We start from the raw sequence: 21,999 nt of genomic DNA, 5'->3' as shown, positions 1-21,999 counted from the left end.
ATTGTATAGTAAAACTTTGCCTTAAACATTGAATACAGGAAAAGAGTCATTTTAGTTGAAATTCAGATCCATGAAGTGTGGGTCATAGTGACTGTTGAAATTTGCTCATCTTAAAAAAAGGATCAAGTCTTTTTTCTAGTTTTAGGGCTGAACCTTCATATACTTTTAAATTCTGAGTTATTTTGAAGTTTAATAAAGCAATACAAACTATTAATATAACTCTTGTGATCACTGAATAGCTGATATACCAAGTTTTTAGCTGGATGCTCAGAGATTGTTAAATTTACTTAATACCTCTGAAAAACTAAGTTTCTTAATCTGTGAGGACAATAAAAAAACTTAGAGATTGTTTTCCTATTCTTCTTAACACCCTCTCACTCCCGAAACATAGTTCAGTATAATTGCTGTTACCTGCTCATGCAGGACCTGACACTGCTTGGTATTCTTGTCTCTTCCTTTGCTTAAGTGGAAGATCTGATCTGCAACTGGGTATACTGACTTTTACCCAATCTTAATCTGTAATTTTTAGATGCAACTCTATGCAGTTCTAAGACTGCAGTGTGAGAAAAGTCTCCATGATATGAGACTTAAATATGTTTTTGGACGTTCAGGTTTGCCTGAACAAGAAATGTCATTGCAGTGTTTATTGATTTTGTAGGGCCATTTCTGTTACTAACACTAAATAATGCTTCATTTTAGGTTGAGTGCTACGACTATGACAGTGATGGGTCTCATGATCTCATAGGAAGTTTTCATACTACAATGTCAAAACTGAAGGAAGCATCAAGGTCCTCACCTGTAAGTCTTACACAGTCTGAACTGCCTGTGTGTCCTTGATAAGCTGATATTCTGGAGCAAAACTTATGTCACTTGTCTTGCAGCTATTGAAGCTGAGTTAGGCTACACATTAACACTCTACTGTATTTGAGGCTGACTCAGCATTTATGTTATGCATCCACTTTCCTAGGATGAATATCTTGGTTACAGTTTTTAATATTACATATCTAAATACCCAACTGTCATCACAAATGAATTTCATTGATCATAACAATACAGAAATCAAAGAATTGGGAGTGTCAAAGACAGGGCACAATAAAATGTCACTGCAGTTGAAAGGCAGATTTTACTAATTACTTTATTTCAAGTATGGCACTTATCAACTATCAGGCGTATTCTAGTGAATACGGAGAAAATTGATGTTCATGCCCATGCATGAAAATGCAATTGAATATGTTGCCTTAGATGGCTCTTTAGAGTGAAATTACCCTTCATGTTCTTACGAACTATAACAATTTGCAAACATTTTAATAGGCAAGGTTAAATTTTGAAGAAGGTTAGTATAGCAACCTTAACGTAAAAGTGGTTTATGGTCATGTATGTTGTTAAAATCATTTACCATTTTTTCCTTTGTTTCTGTAAAACCTGCAGAACAGCTCCTGCATTAATAATAACAGAATATAATGAGTGCCTGCTTGTACTTTTCTAATATCTTGAGTGTTGCGTTTGTACTTAATCCTTCAGAGCTGTTGAATATGAAGAGTCAGCCTTGACTGTAGTGGTTTTTCAGTTGCTGCTTTGTGCCCTGCCATGCTTTTCTTCTAAATACCGGTTTCTGAATTCATTTTGAATTATGTACGGTTCTGTTTAATGCCTCTTAAGGTTCTATAATGTTTGTAAGGAATTTTGGACTCGTGTGCATGTAATTCATATGCTGCCTAGTTGGACCTCTTAGGTGTTTTTCTCTTTTTTCCTGGATTTTCAGGGGGTAGATGGTGTCAGTTTAGCTTTCAATGCTGGCAGTGTTCCTTATTATTGTAATTAAAGCGTGCAAAAAAGCAACGACAAGGAACAAGAGGATTTCATAAAATCATTTTTTCTGCTTTTTTAAATGAAGATTTTATGAATCTTTAAAAAAAGAGACATCTTGCTAAGTTGCACTTTTGTTTTAGAGCAGTATTGTAAATTAGGCAAACCTAGCAGCTCTCTATATTCACATTTTCAGGCACATATTTTTCTAAGAACTGCAACAGGGAGTTCCTGTGCAGTGTGAAATGCGTTGTGTAAAGGCTCCGTGGGAATACAAATGTCTGGTTTTTATTGCTCCCCTAGTAGCATAGCAGGTGCGATCTCTTGTGAATTTAAAGAAAAGGTACTTTAAGTTATAATCTGCCCGTGCTAGGTTGGGAAATGCTGTAAGAAAGTTGGTTTCATGAGAGCTGTGGCTGTACCTATTTTAAGTAACTTATTGCTGTGTCAGTAAGATGAAGTGAAGATAAAAACCAACACAAATAATGTGCTCCAAGCTTCCTCCACTTTAACTAACCTGTAATCCTGCATGATCTGATTAATTTGATAATGTCTGTAAAGTATTTCCACTGCACATTAGAATTTGACTTTATGTATTCCACGTGTGATCTTTAGTTACTCCCACAATTCTGACATCAGCTGCACCCGTAGCAGATTTGGCACAACTTCTTTCAAGTTTACTTTAGGTGAACACGGGTATGACTCTGTGTCCTTAGTTGCTGAAGAAGCTGATCTTGTATGACTGGAGTGAATGGGTGGCTTCTCGTTCTCTGGTGAATTAGTGGTTTATTTTTTTCCCCCCATCCCTTTAGGTGTATCTTCCCTCCAGGCATGCTGTCGGTGTGTGCTGGTTGGAAGATTATAAAGTATAGTTGAAATATTATACATCCCATGTGTCCCATGGCCATTATTAGTGAGAACGTCATGAATTGATATAGTACAACAAGACCCTGAAAGACAAAATCCATCAAATAGAAAGATACTGATGGTGAAATGTCCAAAATAGAGAAGGTGAAGAAGAGACATGTAGACTTCATAGGTACTGGCCTTGTCTGTGCTTTTTTGCTTGAGATTAATTGCAAGATCACTTTTTAAAACTTACTTAACTTAAACCAAAGCAGCAGAACCTATTTCTGACACAGAGACAGAAGCTGTGTCTGGAACATCTCCTCAGACTGCTTGTGCACCAGATGTGCTGTGTGATGGCAGGAGCTGCTTAAACTGACTAGCTGGCGATTGCACTTGGAGGTTAAGATATTGGCTTAGTTGATGAAGTCTCAACAACTGAGTCTGGAAAGATTAAAAATAAACCTTTTCTTTTGTACATTACTGCCATGGCTGCTGGAAACAGTGAAGCTTTGCCTGGATCACTCTGTCTTTACCAAAGAGGTTGTTAGCAGGATTCTCAGAGGGAAAATGGTACAGGATTTCTTCGTCTGGTTGAAATGCAATTGTCTAAACGTTTTTGTAAGCCTTTGGGTGAGCGAGGATTTCTATCTTGATAATGAGGTTTTTCTTGCTGATTTTGGGCAGACAGGGTTTAATTTTGATAGTGAAACAAACTGCGTTTTTAATACCAGCCCAAAGTATAAATCCTAGAATAAAGAATTTTTAAATTTGTTGCATAAGTAATATTTATAGTGCTTCTGTTGAATTTGTTTGCCTTCATGCAGGTCGAATTTGAGTGCATCAATGAAAAGAAAAGACAAAAGAAAAAAAACTATAAAAACTCTGGCATTGTGAGTGTTAAGCATTGTGAGGTCAGTAATATATTCTGGCATGACTGTTTTGTAAGTGTTGCGGCATAACAATTGTCTTCTAGTATGCTTTTACCCTGAAACTGTAAGTAACTTTGAAATGCGTGGAAGTTCCAGATAAAGTAAATATTTAAGGGCTCTGATTCATGTGAGGAGACAGATTGACAGCTGAATCACATGTCTGTCCTCCTGCCTCCTCACTTTCTCTTGAAGATGCCATCTACACAGCAAAGGTCTCTTACCATTTGTAAGGCCATTCCTGAACCTCTGCATTTCCCAGCTCACCATTTTATGGTAAATTAAAATCTGGTAAGTCTGTCATAATATGTTGTTTTATAAATGATAGTGTTTTTGGAGCTGCTTTGTTGCCTGCCTGTAATTTTGTGACAGGCCTGATTCTGAAGCACTGAGTGCGTGATAGCACATGCTGCAGATATCCTCACTGCAGTGGGTCGGTGGGGTATCTATACAGTAAAAGCAGTGCTTTACTTTGTTGCCTCTGGGTAAAGATAACAAATCTAGAACCTCAAAAATTGCTGCAATAATACTGTTTTTTTCCCATTAAAAAAAGAAAGAAGTTAACTTCTCTTTTTAATTCCCATTTTTAGATCATAGTAGAATGTACATTTCTTGATTACATCATGGGTGGGTGTCAGCTGAATTTCACAGTAAGTTAAATTGTTTATATAAAGTAGCTTTTGAGTTTTAGAACAAACTGAAGTATATCATTGATTGCATGTGCTCTTGATTTGATTGATTGTTTATTTGTTTTTGCTCTTTAGCATGAAAGGGAGGAAGCCATTTTGCCAAAGCCCATCTAGTCTGTTTAGGAAACATTATTTTCTTTACTTGTGGCACAAAGTTTTGAACCTGTAGTTACATTTGTTAGGAACTAGATGAGCTGTGTGGATGGAAGACCAACGAGAAATTTGAAGTTCTCTGATTTATTTCAAGTTTCCTTTTCATAAGAGCTTTTTTTTTTTTTTCCCCTTCCTTCCTCTGACCAAAGATTTCACTTTTGCACTCAAAGGTGGTTTTCAAGGCCCTTTGCTTAATGAAAGCAACAAATAAAGAATCATATGGGTTAGGACCCATAAGTTATATAATTTGTGAACCAAGTGCAGCACAAATAGCAGTAAGATGTCTTTACCCCAGCAATATGCTTCATCACCAAAGCAGAGAAGACCTGTTGGCTCAGAGACTGATCTATCGCTGGGGTAGATGTAGTGCTTACTGGTTGTACGTCTGAGAGGAAAGATGGTTATGGCAAGATACAGTATGAAATTAATTTAACAGCTGTTGGAGAGCTGCTGTGAATGGTAACTGAAAGTAAACATAGTGAAAACCTGACAGATGAAAGTCATTTCAGCCCTTCTGAGAGATGCAGAACTTCTGCTGATTTTATAGCGGCATTGTTGTAAGCGTGTTAATATTCCAAGAAACCTGCATCTAAGCATTGTGCCTGATAGATTTGTAGATGTCCTGGTAATGACGAGTTTGCAACTTGTCCATGATTTTCTCTCTGGCTTTGCCAGAAATAAGAAGCATAATCTTACCTCTAACAGTGATGTGATATAAATATTGCATTTGACAGGTGGGGATAGATTTTACAGGCTCCAACGGAGACCCTCGCTCTCCGGACTCTCTGCATTACCTCAGCCCTAATGGAGTTAATGAATACCTAACAGCCATTTGGTCTGTGGGAATGATCATTCAGGATTATGATACGTAAGTTTTAGATTTTTATTTAAATATTTTTTATATGTGTATAGATTTCTGTGGTAGTTTCTTAAACCAGTGTTGAAGATGCCAACAGATACATTGAAATGAAACTTCTGAGCTGAAATGCAGAGTTAAAAAGGACTTTGTAATTACTGCACAATCACAACCAGAAGCTTGTGTTTACAGCAGACAAGCAACGCTCTTCATCTGTGCTGTAAAGAGCAGCATTAATTTAAATAAATGCTTGCATTCTTGCCAATTTGGTGTTAAAGACTGGTTTTGGTCCTAGAAACAATTACGGGGGGAACTTCTATTTAATTTTGTCTTTTAGTGCTTAATAAGCAGCATTTTTACTGATCAAAAGCAGCACTAATTAGCTAAACTTACTGAACTATAACAGTTTTTAAAGAAAGTCACTCACTTAATTTTCTCAAAATTGCTTTTTTAGAGATAAGATGTTTCCAGCCTTTGGATTTGGTGCACAAATTCCTCCTTCCTTTCAGGTAATGGAATATGTAAATGCACTGCATAAGACAACTCAAGACACTTCAAGAGGAGATTGTATATACAGTCCTGACTATGTCTTTTGTGTGTTGGCAGGTGTCACATGAATTCCCAATAAATTTTAACCCATCAAACCCATTCTGTAATGGTAAGTCTGAAGAAGTAACACCAGACCTAGAGAATAAAACGTCTAAAGTGAAGGGATAAAAACACTAGAAAGGTGAACTGTGAAGCATGTTATTCTAATTAAATAATGAGTTTAGCTGTGTAGCAGGAAACAATTTTATAACCATTTTCTTAGTTATTAAAAATAGCATTTGGTCTCTCTTCTGTAACGGTTTGTGAAAGATGTGTTTTAAACAGCCAGGGCACAGCAGAGGTGAGCTGTGAACAGTTCCCTCATGTTCTCAGACCTCTTAATTCTACTTCACTGCAGGTGTGGGGTGGTCTGGTTTGAGTATGAAACTTCTAGTGCCTGTTCAGTGTGGCCTCTCTGATCACACTACGAACTCCCACAAGTGTCCAGGGGGAGAGAACTGTTACAATTCAGCTATGCGCACTTAAGTATGTGGTAATTGGCCTTTCTATTTGCAAAAAGCCAAGCGTGTTAAGCGTGGGCATTAAGCACTGGTCAAGCTGAAGGCCTCCATTGCTCATGTATAATTTTTTTTTTGATCGTGGTCAATTTTAATTCTATTCATCATCTCTTTAAACACATGATATAGACAGTGTTTTAGGAAGATCGAGTGTGAAAAATTAATATGATCTATTTGTGTTCTCTAGGAATCCAAGGCATTGTTGATGCATATCGAGCTTGTCTTCCTCAAGTAAAGTTATATGGGCCAACAAATTTTTCTCCAATTATAAATCATGTGGCAAGATTTGCTGCTGCAGCTGCACAACAGCAAACAGCATCTGTAAGTTCTTTATGGTAGTGTGTGTATTTTTCTTACTTTTTTTTTCCCTTCTAGTTTATAAATATTATTTTTCTCTTTTAAGCTTACAAGTATACTTGTTTAAACAGCTGGCCATGTACCTTGTGGATTGGTGTTTGGTACCCTCAAAACGAGATAAAAGCTAACTGATTTTTGCAGATTGTACATAACAATTTTCTCCCAAACTAACTAAATAAACTCTATGGATTTGAAGCATCAACTTAAAAATACATGGCATCTTTATGGTATCTTCTGTTCAAACCTATTACAGTGCTATAAAGGTATTAGCATCTAATTTGATTCTTTGCATGTAGGAAAGTGATCTTTATCTCACCTGGGAAAAATACTAGACCTTGTTTCATGTCAGATAGTTGAGAGAGGGAATTAAGTAAGGTAACAAAGAAACGGAGGATATAGCTCCTGACTCCTCAGTACTAACATAGACAACTGTCTGTACTATAAAGCTTTGAGTGCTCTATGTGCTGTGCCCTCCTCCGTGTTAAAATTGTATGTGTGAGTTGTTGAGCATATTGAGAAATAGGAAGTCTGAAGAGCAAGTCTTGAGTATAAAATCATTTAGATAATAATCCATGTGAGATCAGCAGATCCAAAGCCATAAATACCCTAAATCATTGATGACAGCAAATACTGGTGTCTCGGAGGTCGTGTAAAATCAGAAGATCAAATTAGTTATTTTTGCATACAAATGTACCTGTGCAAACCAATTTGGAAAAGAGTTATGGATTTTCATATGCCAAGAGGTTTTTAAGGTTTTGGTTTGGTAGTCTTTCAGTAGCAACTGTCATCAATATGTATTATGAAAGTAGCAAAACTTTTGTACTTTTTTTTTTTTTTTTTTTTTCCTGAGAGTGCAGTATCCCTAGTGAGAGATTTATTTTTATTGCCTGAAAGAATATATTGGAGAAAGTTCACTGGCTTGGCATTTAATGCATATTGTATATACTTTGGGTTGGCTTTCAGTTTTGGAGTTGTTTTTTTACCAGTATGGGGGAAGCATAAGAAGAGAGAAATAAATCCAGCGTGATGTGCCATCATCCTGCCGGTCGTAGCCTTCTCTGATCATGGTTGCTTTGTAGACGTTCTTGTTGGAGTGGGGAAATGGAGTGGTGGGAAGCACTGAGAAAAGGAGATAAGGGAAAACCAATTATTTTGGAGGCAGATAAGGGAAGATGGGAAGCAAAATAACTGAAGAGGAAGACTTCTAAGAATACTGGTAGAACCTTTGGAACTTCAATTTGTGCTCTCCAGCAATCATCTGAAATGAACCAACTGAGAGAAGACCTGAAGTCTGAAAAGTGTTTGATAGTTTCTGAACTTTGTACTTCTAGCTTGTTCTTGATACTTCAATCCAGAACAGAGGCTAAGATGCCAGCTTTTAGAAGCCCTGGCACTATAGTGGAAGTAACTCAAGTGGTACTTGAATAAATTACCAAAGTGCTGCAAAATGGTCTCAGATGCCTTGATAATTAACTTCATAAAGCAGCTAGAAAACATGCTTAAAGGAATTTGAAAATGGTCATGATGTTTTTTTGGCAAAAAAATGTGTTTTCGTCTATATTTAGAATTTTAGGAAGGCACTGAAAAAATGAAAGCCTGTTCCATTACCCTTGGTACCGCACTCTTTGTTCATCTGCTCTTAACTGAATGAAGTGAAGGGCAACATTTCATAAAGGTATTGGTGGACTAGAAAGGAAACACGAGTTTCATAGGTAACAGAGAGAGAAAATTAAGGTAACAAAGAAATGGAGGATATAGCTCCTGACACCTCGGTACCAGCCTCTGTCCAGATCCTCAATAAATCTTTCCTCTGTCCAAAACCTCAATAAACTGCCTTCTATCCTAGGATAAATACTCAGAAGATAGGTTAACTGTTGGTTTGTCTGGGGCTTTTGGAGAGAGGAGGGGTGATGCCATACAGTTTTTGGGAGGTGGCTGTTTAAAGATTACTTCTTTTAAAAGATTGATGATGTTTGCCTTATACATTTATTTGGACTGTACAGATGAAGCCTGACCACAACTTAGATGTTTGATTGTAAAATTCAGCGAGTGCATTGAACATACTCAAAGTGACAACAGTGTGTAGTCTGTATGTTTTTTTACATGTATATACCTGCATGTTTTTCGATTTCTTTGTCATAACACAGTGTTTATTGACTTGACAGCAATACTTTATACTTCTGATCATAACGGATGGTGTGATAACAGACCTTGATCAAACTCGAACTGCTATAGTTAATGCTTCAAAATTGCCCATGTCCATTATAATTGTCGGTGTTGGAGGAGCAGACTTCGATGCTATGGAGTTTCTTGATGGTGACAATGGAGTTCTTAGGTCCTCATCGGGAGAACCAGCTGTCAGAGACATTGTCCAGTTTGTGCCATTCAGAAAATTTCAAAATGTAAGTAATCTTAGTGGTGTGATTAATAAATATTGTAGAGGCATGCTGGGTTTGCTAGGATATCCTACTTATAGTCCTAAGCTTTGCAGTGTCTCCAAAATGAACTCTGAAGTCTGAGAAGTTTTTTATCAAATGATAAAAATACTTCACATTAGGTGAGCTGACTCATGTTTAAAAGGGGTCTGTTTCTGGTTTGAATTCTGCATTTCTGACATGTTGCTGCAGGGGAATGACGTTTGTAAATCTCCCTCAGACTTGATTACGCGAATGTGGTTTTCATTTGGGAAGAAGGACTTACTGTGCTTTTGTTCTTATGGAAAAGTGCTTTTTATTGTGGATGCCCATTTGTACGTGTGGTTTAGTCTCACATTTTAGAGCGGGGGTAAAATTCAAGACTAAATCACAGAGGTTGTAATCAGTAAAAGCCATGTGTGAGCACAGTAGTGGTGATAGTTTTCATTTTCATTAAAGCAAATAGACCAAAAAAACCCCAGGCAGTGAAAGAACGGAGTCCTGATTTTTTTTTGCTGTAGAACTGAATAAAATATGCATAGGCAAACATAGTCTGACTTTTAAATATCGTATCACTGGAAAAAGTTGATTCAAAAAATGCTCAGGATGGGGAATATAAGATCAATATTTTTATTTCCATCTGTCAAGGTTGTATTTCAAGGTGACAAACAACTGTGACAGATGCTCACTGTTACCCCTTCACTAACCTTCCCCTTAGATAGGAAAAAGTGATAAGGAGGAAGGAAGAGAGACTTCAAGTTGGAAAGGTTTTAAAGACTTTACTAATGTTACTAATAAATAGAGAAAATGATACAAAATATACAAACCCAGTCCTGAATGTCGGGGGTGGAGCAGCGTTTAACGCCTCTGGTGCAGAGCTGGTGTTGCTCCAGCAGCTGCAGGGTCTCAGGCCCTGGATCACAGCCGCGACTGCCAGGATCCTCTTCAGATGCTGGCCGTGGTCGAAGAGAGCAAGACCCTCTTTTGTAGGGTGTATGATGCATATGGGATGGAATATTCGGTTGGTCAGTTTTAGTCACCTGTTCTGTCCACCCCTCCTTGCAAATGTGTCCAGTTATCAGTTCACCTTGGTTACCATAGTAATAAATCTAAACATGAGCTTCTTCTCCATTCCATTGATCATCTTACCAGCTTTGGAGCACAGTGTCTGAAAAACATGCAGTTACTTAGAAGAAAAGTGCAGTTACTTAAGAGGTACTTAGAAGAACTTAGCTGAAAGGAAAATTTACTAAAAGAGAACTGGTCTTGTTTTTAACAAAACCAGGACACCATTCCAATATGTTCTAATGTTGTTTTGTTTCTTAGTATTAACCCTGTTAATAATTCTCCTTATACCTTCTTATTTTGCTCTGTGTTTTCATGTTTACTTTTTATACAAGTTCTTTGTCTAATCTCAGAGCAACTCGGGCAAACTGAAAGGAGGAAGGAGAGCAAAATCAGTACAGAATATGCTTACTGAATAGTGTGCTTGGATGTGGATTAACTAGGGTCAATATTCAGTATAAAATTATATATTCAAATGCTTTCAGTTTCTGGAGGAAGAGGTGCTTTTTTTCTCCATTGATACTTAGACTTTCAGTAAAAACAGTATCTCTGGGAGAGCTGCTCCATAGCAGGGCAGATATTGTGGATGAGAATTGGTTGGCAAATGCTGAGGCAAACCCCTGAAGGGTCACCTTAGGCAAATAGTGGAGGTGCGTTTACCTGGCTGAGCTGCAACATCTGCCCTCTGTGTGTATTTCATATGACAAAAGGTATCTTCAGACATGGCAAACCCTTTGCACACCCAGCTCCTGTTCCTGTAGCAGAACATGGCAGATAGCTGGTGCCTGGGAATGGGAATGAGATGGTGAAGATGTCAGGGAAGCTTCTGTCTGCGTGACAAGGGCACTGAATAAATTCCCCTGTAAAATATCAGACTCTAAATTGACCTAGTAGGGGACGTGCTCATTACCCATCTTAGGATCTCTGTTAACAGTTGATGAAAACTGAAACTCGATGTTCTTTTTTTTAAAAGTCTCCAAAAGAAGCTCTGGCGCAGTGTGTCCTGGCAGAAGTCCCTCAGCAAGTGGTGAACTACTTCAGCACCTACAAACTGCAGCCTCCCAGGAATCCTGCTGCAAAGTGAATGGGCTGAGCAGGGCAGCCGAGACTTCGTGCTTGCTTTCCTTGCTTATCTACTGACTTTGGTTCTCGAGATGCTTCTGTCTACATGTATGCACACACCACTGTATGGTCATGTCTGTTAGCTTTTGCCTGCAATTCATTTTGCCAAGTGTGCCTTTCAAGGGCCGTAATTGTTATTGTGTTGATATTTGATGTCCATTTGAGAGATGGTGCTTACATGGATGCAATTTATTTTGAAGAGTGGGGAAAAAAAGAGGTTGAATATGCAGAGAGAAGAGGGGAAACAACTGGAAGGGGAGCAGCTGCCTGTTTGATTAATATGGCCAGTGGGAGTGTTCAGTTACTTTTGTGGGGATCAACACCAGGGACTGCGGTTTCTCAGTGATCATAAAACGAGCCAGAAATGAAAAAAGGGTCTGTCCCCACCAAGCAGATAAAAGTTTATATGTACTTCAATGAATGCAATACTTCAGGCATCCGTGTCTATTAAGCCACCATAGGACAATTTTGTCACAGGAGCTTCAGAATGAGATGAGGGCCAGAACAGAACGCAGGGCCCCTCCATGCGTGCCTGTGTCACGTTTGCCACCTCAGTGCCTTTAGCCAGTGCCTGGGATTGAGGCTTTGTGAACATGAGCCAATAAGTCATTAAAGTATATACTCTTTTGTAGAATGCAGTCCCTTAAGATAGTATAGGAATGACTAGCATGAATCAAGATAAACCTCTAACATCTCAGAAAAATACTCTTGGCCTTTGAGGACTGTAAAGGCTGTAAGGTGTGTTTCAGTGTGTACTGTGCTGGAAAGCAGAATGTCCACATTTTATTGTGGTTGAGTTTAGTTTTTTTTTCATAAACCAGCCATGATTATTGATCTTTAAAGGGCATTTTTTGAAGTGGGAATGCACTTTTCAGGTAAAAAGGTTTTGTCTGAATATTTTCAAGCAAAGACAGATTGTGAAAGTGCTACCCAATTTATATTGGTTATGTCGTATTTTGAATCATGCTTCTTTTTCGTGAGCTCACTAATGAAAAGTGCCTGCAAAAATGCAATCTTGCTTTTTCCCTCCCAGTAGGAAAACATAAGAAAGTCTATAAGCTCTAATCCTGTAATCAGGTTTCATTTCCCTGGGGCAAATAATTTCTGGTTTATTTTCTTGGCTCAAGCTTTTTATTCACCATTTACAGGAAGTGTAAATCATGTTGTGTTGCTTAGTGGAAAGATGAAGTGTTCTTGTCTCCCAGCTGCATGCGGCTTTGAGGATCAATTCTGATCCTGTTAGTTCATGTAACACAGGTGGATGTAAAGGTCTCATTTATCACTTCCAAAATACCCATCCTGAACGTTAATTTTGCAGTTTCACATTTGAAGTGGTTTAGTGTTAGACATCGGACTGATCTGATTTTGGATGGTCTAGTTGTAATATGTCAGAACAGAATGGACTAACACTAAATTTATCATCCTTGAGCGCTCCAGATGGCACCAGCTCATAGTATATATGACTTTTTTAGTTGCTGAAGCTGCTCTTTCTTTTTTTTTCATACAGATACAACCCTGTCAAAAATCTGAATTCACATAAACATTGGTGGATGAAAGATATATGTATTGAGATTGTCTTATATATCCTGTAAAACATACCAGATATTTTGTAGATAGCTGACTAGTTGTCAGTCATGCCTGTATGTGTTATTCTCCACTCCATTTTCCTTGGTGGAAGGGATTCCTAAATAGTTTCAGTAGTGGAATACTAAGGAAGAGACTTTTGTTTCATATTAAGCCAAGTTCTTTCTTTTTTGAAATCTAAGTAATTTGCTTCATTATATAAAAATATACAGTCATCTTTTTATCAGTGTAGTGCAAATGTGTGACTACTTTATACATAAATTATGATGAAGTGTCATGCCAAATATGCAACACAAAATATAAAGATCAAGGAAGTGGTTATAATGAACCTAAATCACACTGCTGCACATTGATATTTTATGATTTTTGGAACAGTAAACTGTTTCACAGCTACTTGTTCCATGTACAGAGATAACTGGATGCGCTATTAACGTTTGTCAAGGTTCACTGATGTGGATGAGTACTACTGATACGAGTACAGGATACTACTGAAGTTCCTCTGAGCTGTCTGCCTAAAGTATAGTGCTTCATTGGAGTGCTGTTACCAATTTTAAGTTGCCATGGAAGTGCATTTAAATGCATTTAAGTATGTTAATAGGTATCATTATTTTCAATATCTGCTGCATATAAAATACATAAACCCTTTTGTTTGTGTTCTGTGTGTCAGCAGTAGAGAATTCATGATCGTTTGTTGTAAAAGTGCCCCTGTGTTACTCAAGCTTAGAGAATTAAGCAGCATAACGACACCTTCTTCTCAATGTGCCCTGTTCTGTGTAAAATAAAAGTGTTTCAGACCTGACAGCAGCAAGAATAATTTTCCCAGTATAACTTCTCTTAGAGATGCACAGCAAACAGCTTGTGGGGAAATTTGGAACCTTCCAGGTTAGGCTGGAGCAACATTCTGAGGAATGCAGCAGATTGTGAATCGAGAGGGAGGGGGAGTTATTTTGTTGTTTTGCCATTTTTTTGTTTGTTTCTTTTTACATGTTTAAAATGCCTTATTAGCTTGGGGGTGACAAAGCAAATTATTGTCAATTCGTTGGAAAGTGAATGTGCTTGTAGGTCACTGGCACCACCTTGTGATAAAAATTATGTACAGCAGTTTTTATACTCTGATGCTTTTTGCCATTTAATAGTCGTAATATATACGTATGTACAGCAGAGAAATAACCTGTAATAAGAATTTTTTTTACTTTCCTATGTATTTCTGATGGAGCTAACTGATTTACTATGCCTATGCATTAAAAAGATAATTTCAGTATACTATTTTTCCATTGTTCTTTTGTATTAAGCATTCCCTGTATCATGCCAAGTGCTGCTTTTGCAGTTCCACTGATGAGTATTCCACAAGCTGAACAGCTCAGATTTACAAGTGTTATCAGATGAGAGGAAAAATGCTTATTCACTCTGTGGTTTTGAATGTAGAGGGTATATTTCATTCAACGTCTCAAAATGGCTTTTAGCAAGAAGATATGCTGAAATTGGACAGTTCAGCAGTGAGTGTTTCATGTTCTTTGGCACTTTAGAGTTCTCTTGTGCCTGCTATTTCATACAATCATTATCAGGTTTTCCCAAACTTGTCTTCTGAACAGCATCTACATTTTAAGTAGAGAGGAATGGAGATTTGTTTATTTTTAGTTTTCAAGTACTTTGTCTTATTCCACCCTTCAATTTCTTTACATTCAAGTGTAGTCAAGTCTGAGATGCTGTATTTCGAAACAGAGATGCTAGAGACAAGCGTTGCAACAGAGTGTGATGCTGTACAGAACCTGAGGGAGCTTTGGTACTGGAAGTTGTGGCTTCTAAGTGCTCCAGAGTAATTCAGTTGACGTCTCCACCGATCAGGAATCATTAGGGTAGAATTAGTTCCTGAAAGGATTTACTACATCTTACATCTTGACCTTTCTTGTGTTATTCTTTCTGGTGAAAACCTTATAAATACTTGCAATGTGGATTCCTGGACCCTTCCTGCCCACCCCTAAAAATGGAGGAAGTCTGGGAAGGGAAAAATACTCCAACAACAGAAAACCAGGATATCAGAGAAAACCAGATGGATGTTACCTCTGTGTGGCCATGGTCTTCTGTGAACACTGACATTTCTGCTCTTTCGTTTTGGGTCTAAGAACTCGAGAGCTGTGCATAATTTGGTAATTTAGCAGACAGAACTGACAGGCTGTTCCTGAGCTGTTAAGAGCTGTAGCAAAGCAGCAACTCGTGGGATGCTGCTGCGGTCTCAGCCCTTACTTTGTAATTTATGTCAGTGAGTGACTGATGAACTTAAATATGCCAACAGTGAAAAACGTTTGAAGTTATCTTGGTAGCTTTTGTGTAGGCAGAAGGGGATTGGATCTGTTGCAATGAGAGTATGCTTTACTCATTCATACAAAATTGTTGAAATAGAGGGGAGTTTATGGGTTTTTCTTCCCTCTTCCATAATGTTTTAACAACTCTCAAAAAGAGGTGAGAACCATATATTGTAATAAATACATAGATCATTATTATTTGCAGAAGGCCCCATTTGTGAAGCATTTCTACAATATTTCTAATTTTGAGATTTTTGGATGTGCAGTAGATGAATAATTTTTTATAACGCTTATTTTCTACCTCTGTTGTGACATGCTTTTTTCTTACAGATCAATTAACAAGTAACAAAAAAATAAAGACGGTTCTTCCTATATAGCAATTGAATCTTGACCTCACTGCTAATGTGACAAAACTTTCTTTTTGAAAGAGATTTGGGGATTTGTCATGTCAGAGGATGTGTGGAATATGTAACATCTAGAATTCAATCACCTCGCTTTTACTCAGGCAAAGCTCCTGCTGGTTCTGGTTGGGCTGCCACCTTGGCCTGTGATGAGAGAAGTTCAGAGGCTTTAAAGAGCAGGCCTGCAGGTCCTGTAGCCTGCAGGACCATATATAGCCCGCAAAGTGAATTGTTTAATTTTGGCATGGTGCCTGCCTTGGTTGGCTGAGCAGCTGAGCAGCTGTGGAGCCTGCCCTTAGCATTTCTTGGCTTGGCCTCTGCATAATGGTTTTAGTTCCCAGAACTGTACATCCTGTGAGGACTGAAAGTGAATAGGGGGAGAGAGGAGACGCAAACCTGTGGAAGGGAAAAAAATTATATATAAGCTTAAAACACAGCTTCAGCCTTTTGCTTAGTATTGCGTCCCTTTCTGTGCTGAGTCAACACGCAAGGCTGACTGTGTGGGAGCTCCTTGTCAGGGAGCTGTGGCACTGGGAAAGGCTTTACTTCAGTTCACGGGTGGGATGTGGCTCAGCCCCAGTGATGAACGGGGCTCACCTTGCACCATCAATCGAGGTCTGTGATGAAGGTGAAGAACTGGAGCATTGGTTGAAGGTATCTACCACAGAGACAGAAAGCGTGAGTCTTGCTTTTTGTACAGCAGCCTTTATTTTTGAAGCAGCTAGTGTCAACTGCTTGGTCTTCGGAGAACATTATTAATGCCCAACCCCTTGAGAAGATCAAATGTGTAAGTCAGCAGCCCAAAGTTAAAGGTCACCCCTGGGGCTGGGGGCGGTGAACATCCAAGTCTTTGCCATGGTTATTCACCAGAGTCCGAGACACTGGAGCAGATTCTCGTGCTTTCAAAAGGCTGGCAATAATGCTCCAATCCTCTTCCCCCTTTTGTATTTTGTGGTTTTGATCTTTTGACAATGGTTTTGTTTTGTAACCCTCTGTCCAAGCTAAAACATCCCAACACGTGGCATCACAGCTTTCTGCACTGAGCCACCCTGGTCACAAAGGCGGGTCGCTTATTAGAAGTATAACGGGAGGAGAGAGGAGCATCGAGAGAAAGTTGAGTAACTTCAGCAACAATAGGGCAGTAACAAGAAAAAGGATAATGATGGGAAACCAGAAAAGAAAATAGAAAAGAATGCATACAAAAATTAGAAGCAAATTGAGCAACAGGAACAGCGATAAGAAAGTGAGGATAAACAGGAGAGGCAAGAGGAGAGGCAGGAACAAGACAGAGTAAGAGATAAAGGAGAGCATGGATTAAACAAGAAACAAGAGGTCCTAAAATACTGTCTGAGCTCTAATTTCTATTACACCAGAAGCTCCGTTAAGGGGTAGTTATATAAATAATTTGTCTGGTTGTCTCAGGAGAGGAGGAAGTGGAGTTGAGGGTCGATTTTTCTCTTGAGTAGTCTCTACTTTTAATCTTTTGTACCCAAAAGCAAAGCCACACTAGACCTCTGAATTCAGCAATACAATAGATGGGACCACAGCCCAAAGCACCATCTATGTATTTTTTTTCTCTTTAACTTCCACTTTAAGGATCTCTCCTTCTCCTGCTCTGGGGGATGGGGACATACTAATGATCAGAGACTCTTTACTGGTTCCTCTTTGCATAACTGCAGGTGGTTTAGGTTTAGCATCTGCATTTGACTCTTCCTTTTGTGCAGGTGGGGGTGCTGATGTGGCCGCTGGCTCCACAGATTTCTTCTCTTTAGGCTTTTTCTCTGCTTCAGCTTGAGTTTCCTAGAAACAAGAAGTTACATGTTTTCCAATGCTGCAGAAGAAATTCAGGAAGTATTTCTATTCTGTAACATGCAGTGGAAAGGCACAGCATGGACACTGTGATGAATGGTAGGCAACATAGGTAAATTTGTGTTTAGATGCTGAAAATCAGTTTCTAAATGAAAAATGCAGTTTCAGAATTAGAATGTCAACATAAGACCTGGTAAAAGCTTGTGGATAGTAATAGTATCTGCTTATAAATACAGCAGAATGAAACAAGTGCATTTTGGGGCACACAGCCCTTCCTTAGGTCTTGCCTTAATTTATATACTTACAATAGTATAGAAAGGAAAAGTGTTCTGTAAATCTTGACGTGTTGCCCAGTACCCTGGTTCTTTGGCCGAGCCTATTTGCTATGAAGTTCACAAATACACATTAAGTTGAGAAATGTTTCTGGTCCAGTCATAACGTTACATCATTTGTGTAAGCAAAGTTCCTTATTTAACTTAAAAAACTAAATGAAAACAGTGCTGGTTCAGTTATAGAGACAGAATTCTGCTGCTTTTGGGTAAATACGTAGAGCTGAGCAGATTCTTCATAGCATTTCTCAGAACACAGTGTACTGTGGAAATTATTTTTCATCAACTAAAATAATAATTTTCTCATAAAGGCAATATATTAGAGATTTAATCAGTTTTAGCTGTGTGGGCTAAACTTTAAATTTTGTCTTCAGGATTTGTGACACCCAAAGATCTGACTTTGAATTGGAAAGTTCATTGTGTGCTTGAGTCAACTGGATCAGATTATTGTGTTAGGATATTTCTGCATTTACTGTTGCTTACATGAAATTAAAAGATCAGATGCCCTTAGGGTCTTTGTGAAGTCTATTTTATCCTTACTTTCTTGGAGGATTTTTGTTTGCTTGCTTTTTTCATTACTTTTTCTTTGCTTTTGTTTTCTCTGCTCAGCATAGAGTCCAGGTCCAGGGAGATTTGAGCCAAATTTTAAAATTAGTATTTACAGAGATTACGTACAGTGATTATATCTCAGCTACCGGGAGTGGGAGTTTTGGCTGTTGATTGCAGTTAAGGCTACATTTTCATCTACTCTATTTCCCCAGACCCTCCCTGTATCTTTCCTGTTTCACTCTTCAGCACCTGAAATTATCTGCTCTCTTTGCTGTGGCATTACCTGAGTGTCTTGTTCTCTCTTCAGCTGCAGCAGCCTAGCAAGGCCGTCTCTTCCTTTACCTCCAAGCATTGCTTTAAACAATTTTGGAGTTTCCTGTTTCTGCGTAAACAGACCAGCCAGGCCCCGAGGTTGTTGCACTGGTGGTCCTGGAGCAGGTTTCCCCTTCTCCTTCAGCAGCACCCTGGAGACAGGAAGGAATGAGAACATGTGGCAGGGCCGTGTAAGCAAGCAAAGTTCCTGCAAAACTAAAATGTCACATTCATGGATGAAAATCTGGCAGAATTTCCAGGGAATTTTTTTATTCCAGGTGCAGTGACAAGGGCAAAGCTGGAGAGGGTAAAGGGTAAGGGTTTTACCCTGGGCTCTGGTAGAGCTGGAGGCTATTGTTGTAATGTGGTGTTAGAATCATAGAATCTTTTAGGTTGGAAAAGACCTGAAGATAATAGAGTCCAACCATTACCTAGCACTGCCAAGTCCACCACTAAACTATGTCCCTAAGCACCACATCTACATGTCTCTGAAGTACCTCCAGGGATGGTGACTCCACCACTTCCCTGGGCACCCTGTTCCAACGCCTGACAACCCTTTCCATGAAGAATTTTTTCCTAATATCAAATCTAAACCTCCCCTGGCACAACTTGAGGCCATTTGCTCTTGTCCTACTGCTTGTTACTTGGGAGAAGAGACCAACACCCTCCACACTACAACCTCCTTTCAGGTAGTTGCAGACAGCAATAAGGTCTCCCCTCAGCCTCCTTTTCTCCAGGCTAAACAGCCCCAGCTCCCTTAGTCGCTCCTCATCAGACTTGTGCTCCAGACCCTTCACCAGCTTTGTTGCCCTTCTCTGAACTCTCTCCAGCACCTCCATGTCTTTCTTGTAGTGAGGGGCCCAAAACTGAACACAGGATTTGAGGTTTGGCCTCACCAGTGCAGAGTACAGGGCAATGATCCCTCCCCTTGTCCTGCTGGCAACACTATTCCTGATACAAGCCAGGATGCTGTTGGCCTTTTTGGACACCTGAGCATGCTGCTGGCTCATGATCAGCCAGCTGTTGACCAAAACCCTCAGGTCCTTTTCCATTGGGCAGCTTTTCAGCCACTCTTCCCTGAGCATATAGTGCTGCCTGGGGTTGTTGTGACCCAAGTGCAGGACCCAGCACTTGTCCTTGTTCAACCTCATACAATAGGAGTTGACCATCAGTCCAGCCAGTCCAGATCCCTCTGTAAAGCCTTCCTATCCTCCAGCAGATCAACACTCCCACCCAATTTGGTGTCATCTGCAAAGTTACTGAGGGTGCACTCAATCCCTGTATCCAGATCATTGATAAAGAGATTAACCGGAACTGGCCCCAATACTGAGCCTTGGGGAGCAACACTTGTGACCGGCTGCCAAGTGGATTTGAGTCTTTGGGCCCAGCCATCTGGCCAGTTTTTTTACCCAGCAGAGAGCACTCCCATCCAAGGCATGAGCAGCCCGTCAACCGTATCCTGCAGAATAAACAAGTGCAGGCTGAAATTAAGGTGTTGCAAAGCAGATGAGGGTTTTATAAGGGGAGAAGCAGTGTGAAGGAGAATGGCTGCCTTATACCTGAGGTGGAAGTGTCTTACCTGGCCTTCAAGATGCAAATTCAGCATTCAGTTCTCAATTTGGAGTCTAGCTGATGGCTTGTGAAATAAATAGTTTACCAAACTAAGTCATTATGTCCTTATCTGACATCTGTCCTGTGGTTTCTTTCTTCACTATGTAAAGTGTTCTGATATGCACCTCCATCTCCTGTTTTGGTACCTTAAATACAATGGAGAAGGCAACTACATTCAGGACTTCATTCCTCTTACCACATTTCCACAAGCCTTGGAATCCCTGCCAAGACTATGGCTTCCACTAACTACTACCAGGCAAATCTGACTTCTAGATAAAAATGTGTTTACATCTGTTACTCTTCCAAGAAAGGAACGCAAATCTGTCCAGAAGCCACAACTCTCCATTCTGCGCATAAATAATGTGATTTAAAAACTGTTACTAGGACATACTTTGCTTTCTTCATGAGAAGTTTTTCTGAGTCAGGATAGTGCACCAAGATTTCATTGAGTGTTTTCTTGTCCAGAATGAAAAGGTTGGCAAAACCATGAGCCACCACGTTGGCAGTCCTTCGATTTCCTCCACCTGCAGCTAATAAGCTGGAATGAAAATAAACATGATAAGTCACACTGTTACTTGCCCTAGTGAGGAATCTCTTTGCTGGTGGTTCTCCATTAAAATAATCGTAAAGTTTGCTTATGTACCCAACTGTTCTGATGTTCTGTAAAGGCCCTTTGCAGTTGGAATTAGAAATATCTTCTTGCCTCAGGAAGGCAGATCGTCACTGCTGGTCGGGAGGATGGAGAGGCAAAGGACTGTGAAAGGTCTTGCTAAACAGAGACTTTTCTCCCAAGAGACACCCACTGCAAGGACTGCATTTGTTTTAGTCCTCATGTGAACTTGGCATTTCCTCAGTTTTATTGTTGAAAATGATTTACATCAGAAGCAGAGCAGCACAAGAGCATTATTATTGAAAGAGTTATTTACAATGAACGAATGATTCCCCAAGAATTTTAATTTTCTCAAGCGAGTAAATTCTGTGGGGCTCTGTTTTTCATTTTTCTCACATAGCACATCTCATGTTTGAATGTTGGCAAGTTGAAAGATAGGGATTAGGAAGGTCTTTCAAGCTGACAGTTACAAATGTGTCTGCCAGAAAAAGAAGGCTATTTTGTTTTGAAAGTAAGGCATTAGAGTAGTATAGCAAGCAGAAGTTGGCCATAGGAAGGATATCCACTTGAAAATTAGATGTTGTACAAGTAAGAATTAAATTGTTCCTCTTACATTAAGAAGAGATCACTCCTCAGCTGTAATCTTAAGCAAGAGAAGTTGCATTTTGCTCTTAGTTCTAAAATTGCTTTATTACTGCATTCAAGGAGATTCACCCTAAAAGTCCCTTAAATGTTTCCCAGTAAGTTAATAGTTATAGAGAATATTAGTAACCTCTAAATTTAAAAGTGATTAATAAAGGACCCTATAAAACATGAATTAATACTTATCCTAAATATTAATCAAGGATATAGAAATATTGGTTTTCATATTAAATATATTTGTATAACATATTATAAATATTAGACAATACAAATAATATATTTGACTTATAAAGGATGGTATGAGACCTCTGCAACTGTGTGTAGAAGGCTGTTTTTACACGTGCACACACACAGCTTTTCTGCAACCCAAGATAGCAATCAATATATGAACTCAAGCTGAAAATGCAGTATATAGTCTTCTTTTAAACAATTCTGTACAATTCCTCAGATAGAAGAAAACTATTTGCACAATAAGAAAAGCAGCTAAAGAAAATTGCAAACAGCTT

General features: G+C 39.0%; 2 protein-coding genes across 7 annotated transcripts in view; one reads left to right on the top strand and one right to left on the bottom strand.

Moving 5' to 3' along the window:
- The window catches only part of CPNE3 (copine 3), a 28,601-nt gene extending 14,408 nt beyond the window's left edge, over nt 1-14,193 (top strand). For all 5 annotated transcript variants that reach the window (XM_065830058.2, XM_065830060.2, XM_065830059.2 and 2 more), the window contains exons 8-16: nt 700-798; nt 3,480-3,566; nt 4,172-4,231; nt 5,158-5,291; nt 5,734-5,788; nt 5,886-5,937; nt 6,573-6,706; nt 8,908-9,144; nt 11,195-14,193. In XM_065830058.2, coding sequence (XP_065686130.1) covers nt 700-798; nt 3,480-3,566; nt 4,172-4,231; nt 5,158-5,291; nt 5,734-5,788; nt 5,886-5,937; nt 6,573-6,706; nt 8,908-9,144; nt 11,195-11,305 — 969 coding nt within the window. In that variant the 3' untranslated portion in view covers nt 11,306-14,193. The remainder of the gene's footprint in view (nt 1-699; nt 799-3,479; nt 3,567-4,171; nt 4,232-5,157; nt 5,292-5,733; nt 5,789-5,885; nt 5,938-6,572; nt 6,707-8,907; nt 9,145-11,194) is intronic.
- Nucleotides 14,194-16,331: 2,138 nt separating this feature from the next.
- Nucleotides 16,332-21,999, bottom strand: part of CNGB3 (cyclic nucleotide gated channel subunit beta 3) — a 64,113-nt gene continuing 58,445 nt past the window's right edge. The window contains exons 16-18 of one of the 2 annotated variants that reach the window (XM_071803963.1): nt 20,633-20,779; nt 18,602-18,782; nt 16,332-17,431 (exon numbers count right to left, since the gene is read on the bottom strand). In XM_071803963.1, coding sequence (XP_071660064.1) covers nt 17,192-17,431; nt 18,602-18,782; nt 20,633-20,779 — 568 coding nt within the window. In that variant the 3' untranslated portion in view covers nt 16,332-17,191. Of the gene's footprint in view, nt 17,432-18,601; nt 18,783-20,080; nt 20,388-20,632; nt 20,780-21,999 lie in introns of those variants that run through there. The other variant, XM_071803964.1, reaches the window with a different exon arrangement.

The sequence above is a fragment of the Patagioenas fasciata genome, chromosome 2 (assembly GCF_037038585.1).
Source record: "Patagioenas fasciata isolate bPatFas1 chromosome 2, bPatFas1.hap1, whole genome shotgun sequence".
Lineage (NCBI taxonomy): Eukaryota > Metazoa > Chordata > Aves > Columbiformes > Columbidae > Patagioenas > Patagioenas fasciata.
The sequence above is the reverse complement of the archived record's forward strand: the minus strand, read 5'-3'. Positions and strand labels throughout refer to the sequence as shown.